The sequence below is a fragment of the Copadichromis virginalis genome, linkage group LG3 (genome assembly GCF_057382275.1).
Source record: "Copadichromis virginalis isolate Kocher_CV1m ecotype Utaka linkage group LG3, C_Virginalis_male_GT1.1, whole genome shotgun sequence".
Lineage (NCBI taxonomy): Eukaryota > Metazoa > Chordata > Actinopteri > Cichliformes > Cichlidae > Copadichromis > Copadichromis virginalis.
Window position 1 is genome coordinate 7,725,860 of NC_140620.1, and position 10,906 is coordinate 7,736,765.

Below are 10,906 nucleotides of genomic sequence, written 5' to 3' on the forward strand. Positions count from 1 at the left end.
TATTGCTCTTCCTCCTCCAGGTCCCAGCAGCTGCTGAATAGGCAGGCATAATTCAGTCAGGTCCGCTGTTCTCCAATCCCCAAATCCAGACTCCTGTACCCAAACTGCCAGACGTAGAAGTGTGATTCATCACTCCAGAGAACACGTGTCCTCTGGAGTCCAGTGCTTTACACCACTGCATCCAAAACCTTTCATGTAAGGCTCGGATGCAGCTGATCAGCCACGGAAACCCGTTCAATGAAGCCGTCTAAGTGCTGCTCTCAAGCTCATTTGAAGGCTTTCATTCCCAGTGGTTTTCACTTTGTTATACTACTGGCAGACTGGAATATTCAGCATTGCACAGGCATCCTGTAACGGTACCACGCAGGAATGTATTGAGCTCATGACAGCGACCCATTCTTTCACAAACGTAGAACCAGTCTGCAGGCCTGGAGCTCGATTTTATACAGCTGTGTTCGTGGAAGTGATCGGAACACCTGAATTAAAGGGTTTGGGTAGGCGAGGGAATACTTAATATAGTTTTATTACATTCAGCCATTCTCATAGATGAAAGATCTGAAAGTGCTGTTTGGAAGTGTTGTTTAGTTATATTAAAAAGTCAAACAGTTATCTGCAGGAAACATTTCAATTAAAAAAAAAGAAGCTAAATGTCCCAAATGCATTTGTTTAACTGTACTAACATAATGAGCTGAAAGAACAGCTTTGCATGAATGATACAGCTCGAAAGTTTGAAATAAGAACCCACGTAATTCAAACAAATAAAGAAAATCAATTAGCAGGAGCTTTTGACACTTAACATACTGTGATGAGCTGAAAGCTCAGTAATGGGTTTAAAATCACTACAACAACAACGTCTAAATAATTATGGATTCCTGTCTACGCTTTAACAGTGTCAGCGGCACAATAAAAGGGTTAAGATGAGGGGGCGTCACATTTGAATAATCTAATTTGCTAGATGTGGTAGAGCTCTGTGTTGATTGGCTGTCGGCTTTGTGCATCAGTGACTTCTTTCCTTCACCGTCCGTGACGTTAGTGCTGTCGGTAGTTCCTGTAGGAGTCTGATGGTCTTGAGGAACCAGTGCCTTTAACTGAGTAAAAAGTTCATCATCCAGTTCTTGAAACCTTCTTCTTGTCGTGTTAGAGTCAGCGGGGGCAGAGAGACACTGGTACATCTGAAACACAGAGGGTCTCATCAAAACACTGGAGCAAAAAGTTCCTATTTTTAGGTTCTGCCAGAAACATAAAAAGCCAGACGGCTGACAAAACCTAACCAGCACAGATCACCAACTGTCCTCGGCCTCCAGTGAAAGCCAAGAATGAAATTTATTTCAATCAAAGTAATTTTATCCTCAAAAGAAAAAACAATTTCAGGGCTTTCAAAGCCTGATCACATGAAGACGACGGCTGTGTGTAAGCAGCAGGTCTCACCTGGATCATATGTTTGTGCAGTTTGTTGCAATCTAGCAGGGGAAGCTCCTCTGGGAGAGACATTAAAAGGTCCAACACTATGGCACTCTCTGGATGACAAAATGTATTATTAGCAAATGTAAACTCATCAAGTGAAAGCTATAAACAGACTTTCAGGATCGATCCAATATTTTGAGTAACCAGAGGAACAAGAACACAATGCACGTTTCAGTTTTTCCTTTTTAGCGAAGCTTTGGTCAAAGACAGCACCAAGTCTGTTTCATAATAGTGTAAAAGGAGTTCACAGAGTAGGTGTACCCTGGTTTTATATGTTGTTTCTTCAATTTTTAATTAAAAAAATATCTCTTTCAGTCTCTTTGTTGGTAACATCTCCATTTCAACACCTGTCGGTGAAGACAGGTGTTGCCGGCATAAAATGTAAAATAAGCTTCTATTTTTTTAAAAATACAATAAAAAAAAAACTCTCAGTTTCAACATTTGAGAACTTGTTTTGTACTATTATGAACTGAATATATGCTTTAAAAGACCTGCATATCATTGTCTGCTTTTGTGTTTAGATTTTATGAAGTGTCCAAACAATTTGGGGTCAACTTGTGACGACCAAAATGGTTTCCCGGAGCTTGAGGGGTTTGCACATTCACAGGTTGCCTGATGGGAGGGGACGCTGCTGCAGACAGTTACAGTCAGACTGCAATCACTCCCAAAGACATTGATGAAGGTTGACAAATAATTGCTGTCGACTTATAGACAGATTGCCATCAGCTGGTTGTATTGTGCTTACTTTCTACAGAACAAGAAAGTTGCTGAGCGCAAATGAAGTCGTTAAATGTGAACTTCTATGTAGACAACAGACGTGAGTTTTTACTATTACAGTTAACTGCTGTATTATTTTACAGACTAATACCCGACTGTTAGCAAACTAAACTCTGTCTTATATTTAAGAAGCACATCTTGAGTACAGCTTTACCAACACGAATAACTTTTGATTTGTTTCTCGTGAAGACATCCTGTTGTTCTGAAGACAGAAACGAACCTTTTTTCATTAACCTCACATGAATATTACATAAAATACTGACGGCACCGGTGCAACCCCTCAGCCTCCTGGCAGACACACCTACATTTGAAAATCCTAGATGACTTCATACTTAAGTTTTCACATTCACAGGATATTTGTGGAAAGGTTTACGTGTGAAATTCAGCATGTTCAATGTGTTTGTTGCAAAAGGATTCTGCCATAATATTCAGCGATGCTTACCCATGGGAGTGAGTTGACAATCCTGATTCGGTTTTTGAACTGTACTTAAGAAGCCATAGATCCTCTCAAAGTCCACTACACACTTGACACCAAACATGTCTTTTGTGGCATATTTGCTGGTCTGACCAAACTTGGCATGAAATGCTGTGGCGGAGACGGACTGTGGGAGAGTAGTGGGTGTGGAGCAGCTGGAAATGGCTGAAGAGGCAGCAGTGGATAATACAGAACGGGGGACTGAAGTAAGGGTAGTGGCAGAGCAAGAGGCGGGCACATTAAGGCTGGAAGACAAAGACTGAGAGGTGGAGGTGATGGCGACGGTGGTGGGCTGTGACTCGGTGGGCTGCTGGGTGGTCTTGTTTATTGACCTGCTAAGACTTGGAGATGTCGAAGACCTAGAAGGGGGTTGAAGCAGTCCTTTCTCTGGCGTCGCTGTCAGAGATGCAGTCTGTAGATATACACATGGCTTGTCAGAAGTTTCAAATGTGGGCGCAGGCTGTTGCTGCGGTAGACAGATTGTGCCGTTTGGCATGCTACATACTTGAGATGGTGCTGGCGGTGTTTTGGATGGCCTTGTGGTTGGTGCTGGAGTCTTGGGTGACTGGACTGCCTTTGTGTACCGATGCGCACCTAGAGAGGGACGTTTTACATTTTTAGTTGCAATATATTTTTTCACAATAATATGGCAGCAACTATCAACACATGTAATAAGGCGTTACCTTGGGGATCAGAAAGGACACACCTACAGTTTGGCTACTCTGGTCTGCATCTGTGGATGTGTTTGTAAACTTGCAGCTTTTTCCTGTGATTTGGTTTCTTTTAACACAGAAGAGTCAAACTGAACTCTGCAAACCTTAATTCATCCCTACAAACCATGTGAGACTGTTCACTCTGCTTACTGGTCAGCTGTGTCTGTGGCAGGAGTAACAGAAGTAAATACAGGGAGATGTTGCTGTGTGCCGGACTACTGGAGAACATGGACAGTTTACATAGAAATCACAGTTAGCTGCTAACCCATATATTGATGCCTATGATATATCTACCTGCACATTTTTAGTACCTTGATGGTGGAAATAACTCATTTTTGATGTAAACAGACTAAACACCACAGGTGTGAAAAGACCCAAAGACACAAAACAAACAGGCTGGTGACCACTTTCATAGTTGTGACAGAGTATCTGGTCTCACAATCAATATGCAAGTGGCACGACAGCTCTATGAGATTGTCTTAATATACAGTAAAAGCCATAGAAAGCAGGCAGGTGTTTGTTTGTTTAAAAAAAAAACAAGAACATATTTTTCCCATTACCATGTTCAGGTGCCCAAAATATGGAGCAAAACGGATATTACATTTCACAATATGGGAAGCTGTTATTCCAGCTTTATTCTTAAATGGATTAAACTCATTTTCCAATACAACACTCCCTAATGACAAAGTTTGCTTGAGAATTTCAATACATTTGCTTTTATTCCAAATTTATTAGTTAAAAACCAAAAATACAACATGCACATAAGTATTCACAGCCTTTACCGTCACACTCGAAACTGACCTCAGGTGCGCTGCATTTCCTGTTCTTGTCTGCAACTTAATTAGAGTCAAGCCTTGGTAAATTTAATTGATTGGACAAGAAAGGCCAGCTCATAGTTTATGGTGCAGGAGCTGTCTGTAGACCTCCAAGACAAGACAAACACAAATCAAGGCTGCAGACAAACTTCATGAAGGCCCCAGTGAGCACAATGGCCTCCATCAAGTTTAGAAGCACCAGGACTCTTCCTGGAGCTGGTGCTGATCAAGGTGTGGGACCGGGTGGAAGGGCCTTAGTAAGGCAGGTGACCAAGAATCCAACAGACACTTGTGGGCGATCGTGGCTCAAGAGTTGGGAGTTCGCCTTGTAATCGGAAGGTTGCCGGTTTGAGCCCCGGCTTGGACAGTCTCGGTCGTTGTGTCCTTGGGCAAGACACTTCACCCGTTGCCTACTGGTGATGGTCAGAGGGCCCGGTGGCGCCAGTGTCCGGCAGCCTCGCCTCTGTCAGTGCGCCCCAGGGTGGCTGTGGCTACAATGTAGCTTGCCATCACCAGTGTGTGAATGTGTGTGTGGATGACTGGATATGTAAAGCGCTTTGGGGTCCTTAGGGACGAGTAAAGCGCTATATAAATACAGGAGTTTGTTACTAGCAGCTATATAAATACAGGCCATTTACCATTTACTCTGGTGACGTTCCAGTACTGTTCCACAGAGGGAGGAGAACGTTCCACAACGACAACCACTTCTGCATTATTCGACCAATCAGACCTGTATGGTCGACTGGACAGATTAAAGTGAATCCTCAGTAAAAGCGATGATGCTTGCCTGGAATTTGCCAAAATAGATCTGAAAGGCTCTTATACAGTGGGGCAAAAAAGTATTTAGTCAGCCACCGATTGTGCAAGTTCCCCCACCTAAAATGATGACAGAGGTCAGTAATTTGCACCAGAGGTACACTTCAACTGTGAGAGACAGAATGTGAAAAAAAAATCCATGAATCCACATGGTAGGATTTGTAAAGAATTTATTCGTAAATCAGGGTGGAAAATAAGTATTTGGTCTACAATACTTTTCCTGGTGTCCTTCGAAAGCTCTTTGGTCTTGGCCATGGCGGAGTTTGGAGTCTGACTGTTTGAGGCTGTGGACAGGTGTCTTTTATACAGATGATGAGTTCAAACAGGTGCCATTCATACAGGTAACGAGTGGGGGACAGAAAAGCGTCTTACAGAAGACGTTACAGGTCTGTGAGAGCCAGAGATTTTCCATGTTTGAGGTGACCAAATACTTATTTTCCACCCTAATTTACGAATAAATTCTTTACAAATCCTACCATGTGGATTCATGGATTTTTTTTTCACATTCTGTCTCTCACAGTTGAAGTGTACCTCTGGTGCAAATTACTGACCTCTGTCATCATTTTAAGTGGGGGAACTTGCACAATCGGTGGCTGACTAAATACTTTTTTGCCCCACTGTACCATTCTTGCCTGATGAAACAAAGACTGAACCCTTTGGCCTCGTCTGGCTCTCTTCCACAGCATCTTGTGTCATGCCTAACACCCCTCATCCCCAACTAGTTGCAGCAGATGGCAGCCTGAGCCCTGCTTTGCTGCGGCTTTCTTCCTGTTAAAAAGTAGTGGCTCCCCATCCAACCTGATGGAGCTCGAGAAGTTCTGTAAGTAGAATGGGAGAAACTGCCAAAAATAGGTGTGCAAAGCTTATGGTAACTTATCATTTTGTCATTATGGGGTGTTAGGTGTAGAATTTCTGCTATGATAAATGAATTTAGTCCATTTTGGTCTTGACATTGTAACATGACAAATTGTGGTCCAAGTGAATACTTTACGGATGCACTGTGAACCTTCAGGGGGAATGTTTTTGTTGTTTGTCAATCATTTCACACTGACCTATGAAACACATAAAAATATAGAAATAAATCAGTGTAGCGTCAATACTGGCAGGGCCCAGTCAGACCCTTCAGCCTCCTTGCAGATGCACCTATGGTATAAATCTCTGACTCTCTTCCACAGCATGTCTTTATCTTGTCTTCCATCTCTCCCCCCAACCGATCGCAGCAGATGGCCCCTCCCTCCCTGAGCCTGGTTCTGCTGGAGATTTCTTCCTGTTAAAAGGGAGTTTTTCCTTCCCACTGTCGCCAAATTGCTTGCTCATAGGGGGTCATATGATTGTTGGGGTTCTTTCTGTATGTATTATTGTAGAATCTACTGTACAATATAAAGCACCTTGAGGTGACTGTTGTTGTGATTTGGTGCTGTGTAAATAAAACTGAGTTAAATTCAATTCCAAAATCCAAAATGCCTCATTCTCAACTTATTGCGTTTAAAAGATTTCCAGAAAACCTTACGGTCAAGTTCACTGGCATTCAAAGTTTTTTGAAATTTTTTAGCAGATACATCTAGATTATCATTTTCAAAATCCTAGGTGACTTCCTTCTCCAGTTACTACATCACTTCGTTCTCGAGTTACGGCATACACAAACTTGATTGTTGGCATTGCCCACCCTCATTCCATCCAGTGTGATAAAAATACAAGACCAGCCTTTTATGGCTGATTTACCATGAAACCATGAAAAAAATTCAAATTATAGGCGCTTTGTTACTAGCAGCCTGTTACTTAAAAAATGGTAACTGAGAAACTGAGAAAGATAACACAATTTGACAGTACAAAAAAATATATATTTTTGCACCAACAATGCGATTCAGAAAGAGCCATTAAGCAAAAACCTGGCGTACATCAGCATACTGTGCAGTGTGCGCTTAGAAAACACTCTACCGCTTACCAAACGTTTATCAGAAATGGTCTCAATACAAGGGTGGCTACCATTAAAAATAAAAAGGAGCAGGCTCTCGTTTCTGGCAGCTGAATACATGATGCTGAGAGGTGGTTGGAGGAGCTACAGGTTTGTACCTTGCACTGGCACCAGTATTGGCCTCAAAGGGATGGTACGACCATCTGTGGGTGGTCTGTGCACCTGGGGAGGGTCACCATTTCTCAAAGTGCAAGGCTCTGTAGAAGACACGATCAGCATCTGAAAACACAGAGAGAAGCAGAATGTGGGAGAACAACATTGATTCAACTGTGTTTTTAACTACACAAATGTAACTATCAGCAGGAATTTTAAAAGCAAAGAACAGAAAACTTTAGTTTAATTTACATGCAGCAAGAATTATTCCTTGCAAATTAAGATGAGCTGTTGCACATTATTGATTTGTCTTTTTTGAAAAAGCTATATTCATTTTGATATCAGCCAAGCTCATGAAGGTGGTACTTTAATGCCATATATTTTCTGAGGTGGTACTCATCATAAAAGGTTTGAGAACCGCTGCTCTAGCTGATCTCGATGAACACCAAGGTGTTCCCAGACTAGCTGAGATGTACAGTCTCTCCAGCATGTCCTGGCTCTGCCCTGGAGCCTCCTTCTGGTGGGACATACCTGTTACGCCTCACCCAGGAGGCGCCCAGGAAGATGTTAGATGCCCGTACCACCTTTACTGGCTTCTTTCCATGTGGAGGAGTAGCATCTCTACTCTGAGCCCTCCTGGGATGGCCAGAACACTCAGCTCTCTTTTCACCACAATTTTAGGTGCAGCATCTGCATCACTGCAGCCGCAGCATCGATCTGTCTGTGGATTTCCTGCACCCCCTCTCTCATCACTCAACAAGACTCCGATATACTTAAACACCCGCACTTGGGACAGTAACTCGTCGTTGACTCCACCCTTTTTCTGGCTAAGAACCATGGCCTCAGACTCAGAGGTGCTGCTTCACACTCGGCTGTGAACCGCTGCAGTGCGAGCTGGAGGCCACCACCTGATGAAGCCAACAGAACCACATCATCTGCAAAGAGCCGAGACGAAATTCTGAGACCACCCAATTTAAATTCTGTCCATAAAAATTCGATAATTCCAAAAGCACCTCTCACAGAATACTCCAAGGGACACGGTCGGATTCCTTCTGCAAGTTCACAAAAGACATGCAGACTGGTTGGGCACTGGCACCCACCCCGTGCAACCTCAAATAAGATTCGGAAAGTACTGGGAAAAATTCTCTGATACAAATATGTGAAACGATAGACTTTGAAAAACTTTGTTTTGCCTGTTTGTCTATGAGTCTTCTTTTTTTGTCAGTGGGTCTTTGGGTATAAAGAACAGGCTCCACCACTTTCCCCCCTCTTTGTTGGAGACAGCACAAAGCAAAGATGACAATCAGCACAAGGAGAGTTTTACCGATTACCACAGCAATTCAACTTGAGAAACATGAACAGGTAGGAAAGAAGGCTGCAGCTTGACTTGTTAGCTGCTGAAGTTCAGTTCTGGCTGCTGGGCTGGGGTCTGAGTAACTTAGCCTTAGCATTAGCATCCTGTCTGTACAGGTGTTTGCAGAGAGCTGAGGTTCTGTTAGCAGTATAATAAGAGATTTGTTTTTCTGTCCTGGATGTAGTTTGCACTTTATCATCATGCTCTTGTCCTTTTCTTCAATAAAAATAAGAGTTCGGTCCATATCCACGCTGTAGACTGCGCCACTATTTTTCTCCACAGGCACACAAATTGAAATCAGCTGACTGTACACAAGTGCAAGGAGAACCAATAAGTGGAACCAATAGGCAAGCAGAATAACAATCCCAATGATTTAAAATACTGGGTCTCGTTTCTCCCTACTGATAATAGATCTATCCTGAAGTATGACTGTTGTGTGAAGGATTTGTTGTTTACTTAAATTATCACAAAAATAAAGTTAAACTAAATTTAAAAATGCCTACCTGAGAGAAAGCAGTGGAAATAGTTTCCTCAAGGGTTCCCACTAAAGAAGAGGCCATGTATGTCCACTCCTCAATGGGTTTTCTAACGTTCCTCTCCTCCCTCCTTTGCCTTTTCAGCTTCAACCTGGAATTTAAGAGCACTTTGTTCTTCAGAAGTTCAACCACAGACTGGATCTGAAGGAGGGAAAGGACAGTGCGTGTCTTTATGCACAGTCAGCACACAGTATAAACAAAAATTAATAAACTCAGTTCAAAAAGTAAGGAATCTTGTGTTAGATTATTTTTTGTAACAATATTTGGCAATAAACCTCATGCTCTTTAGTCCCCTAAAACGCTGTCACGTTTCTAAGGAAAATGCACTTGCAGCAGTTACAACGATGGAAAACTTGCCAAATCTTCTCTATCAATGACAAACAACTTATTCTGACAAGATGCTGACAGTCAGGTCCCTGTGAGCATGGTCAAAGTATGCCACGCTGACTGACCCACACCATAGGGCAACGTTAAGCTGGTGTTGTTGGTCCTAAATCTCCAAATTGAAGACCAAGTTCGAAATAATGGGAGATGTCAGCACTCAGGAACCATAGGCGGTCTTCTACAGATTTGCAGGATTACATGGCACTCCAGACAATCTAGCATAGACGGCACACGGCCAGTCTCTGGCCTCATAGGGCTGCCATGACTGCCCTTTACTGTTTGCACTGGTATTGACAACATATGCACTGGAACCTGAAGATGTGGAGGAATATCATCTTTGGTGATGATGAGTCCAGATTCTGTCTATGACACGGAGGACGCTACGCTGCTTGCTGCACCAATAAGGTGACAGCTTTCAGCTTTTGGTGAAGGAAGTGTGCGATGGTGTGGGATGTCATCGTTCTCACTGGAAATCCAAAGTTTGTCATTACTGGGGACTCATATTTCCAGTTTCTTCAGACTTTAATCATCCGATCCAATAAATGACACTAAATTTGAGCTGTTTGGCAGTGACAACGATCTGAAGGCACAAATACACGTTCCTTACGATTTAAGGGGAAATATACAGATTCAAGACGTATTAAAAATTAGGACTGTTAAAACAAACAAATAACCACTCAAACACATACTTCCTTACTTTCTGTTTATATAAATTAAAAAGGATATTTACGAAAGACTTGTTTTGACTTAAGTACCAACGAAAAGCGTCGTTTCTGTATGAGGGCCGTACCTCTGAAAGGGACCGAGTAGGCAGGTGTTTTCTCAGGAAGGCACAGTCGATGTCTGTTTTTCCTGCGGCGGTCCTGCTACTCAGTCCTTTAAGGGCAACAAGAAGTTTCTTCTTCTCGTCTCGATGCCAGCTGCATTTACCGGAACGTTCCGGCTCAGCGTCCAGTCTGTCAGCCCACTTTGTCCGAGTAACGCGAGGATGCGGCTTCATGTTCGCCTGAGATTCAACACAGGTTCCTGCTACTCAAAGCAGGAAAACCCAGTGCGCATGCCCTTTGCTCCAAAACTTCCGATAATACATTTTCAGAATAAAAGTTGAATATTTCTATTTGCTACAAATAATTTGTTGTTCAGTGTGCATTGAACTGAAATTACATTTATTTGGTGATACAATTAAAGAAAAAGCGTTTCTAATGGCCCAGGCTTATGATTTTTTTATTAGATGTGATAATAAAAAATAAAACAAACAAACTGTCTGTCACATCAATATTATACATTTAAAAAACAAAACTTTTTGCGCTCCACAGGTTTGGAATGTGAAATCAAAGCATTTAGATCCCTTGCTCTCTCTCTCTCTCTCTCTCTCTCACACACACACACACACACACACACACACACACACACACACACACACACACACACTTTTAAAAAAACTTGTTTTTAGCGTATGTTGTGGATGAGTAGGTTTCCATTTTATTTTGAAGGTCGTACTGTT

General features: G+C 42.4%; 1 protein-coding gene across 1 annotated transcript; it reads right to left on the reverse strand.

Moving 5' to 3' along the window:
* Window positions 1–505: 505 nt before the first annotated feature.
* snapc2 (small nuclear RNA activating complex, polypeptide 2) lies at window positions 506–10,439 on the reverse strand. Its single transcript, XM_085443586.1, has 7 exons — window positions 10,193–10,439; window positions 8,986–9,159; window positions 7,134–7,254; window positions 3,222–3,310; window positions 2,684–3,128; window positions 1,429–1,517; window positions 506–1,172 (listed from the first exon to the last, which is right to left on the reverse strand). The coding sequence occupies exons 1-7, from the start codon at window positions 10,400–10,402 to the stop codon at window positions 855–857; spliced, it is 1,446 nt and encodes a 481-aa protein (XP_085299712.1). The 5' UTR covers window positions 10,403–10,439; the 3' UTR covers window positions 506–854.
* Between the last annotated feature and the right edge of the window lie 467 nt (window positions 10,440–10,906).

What these genes read in the sequence shown, in the direction of transcription:
- snapc2 (XM_085443586.1), bottom strand. Translation starts at nt 10,402, where the DNA reads ATGAAGCCGCATCCTCGCGTTACTCGGACAAAGTGGGCTGACAGACTG. An exon ending in CACCGCCAGCACCATCTCAA is followed by an intron (nt 3,129 to 3,221) that starts GTATGTAGCATG and finishes GTATATCTACAG; the next exon opens with ACTGCATCTCTGACAGCGAC. An exon ending in TGCACAAACATATGATCCAG is followed by an intron (nt 1,173 to 1,428) that starts GTGAGACCTGCT and finishes TCTGTGTTTCAG; the next exon opens with ATGTACCAGTGTCTCTCTGC.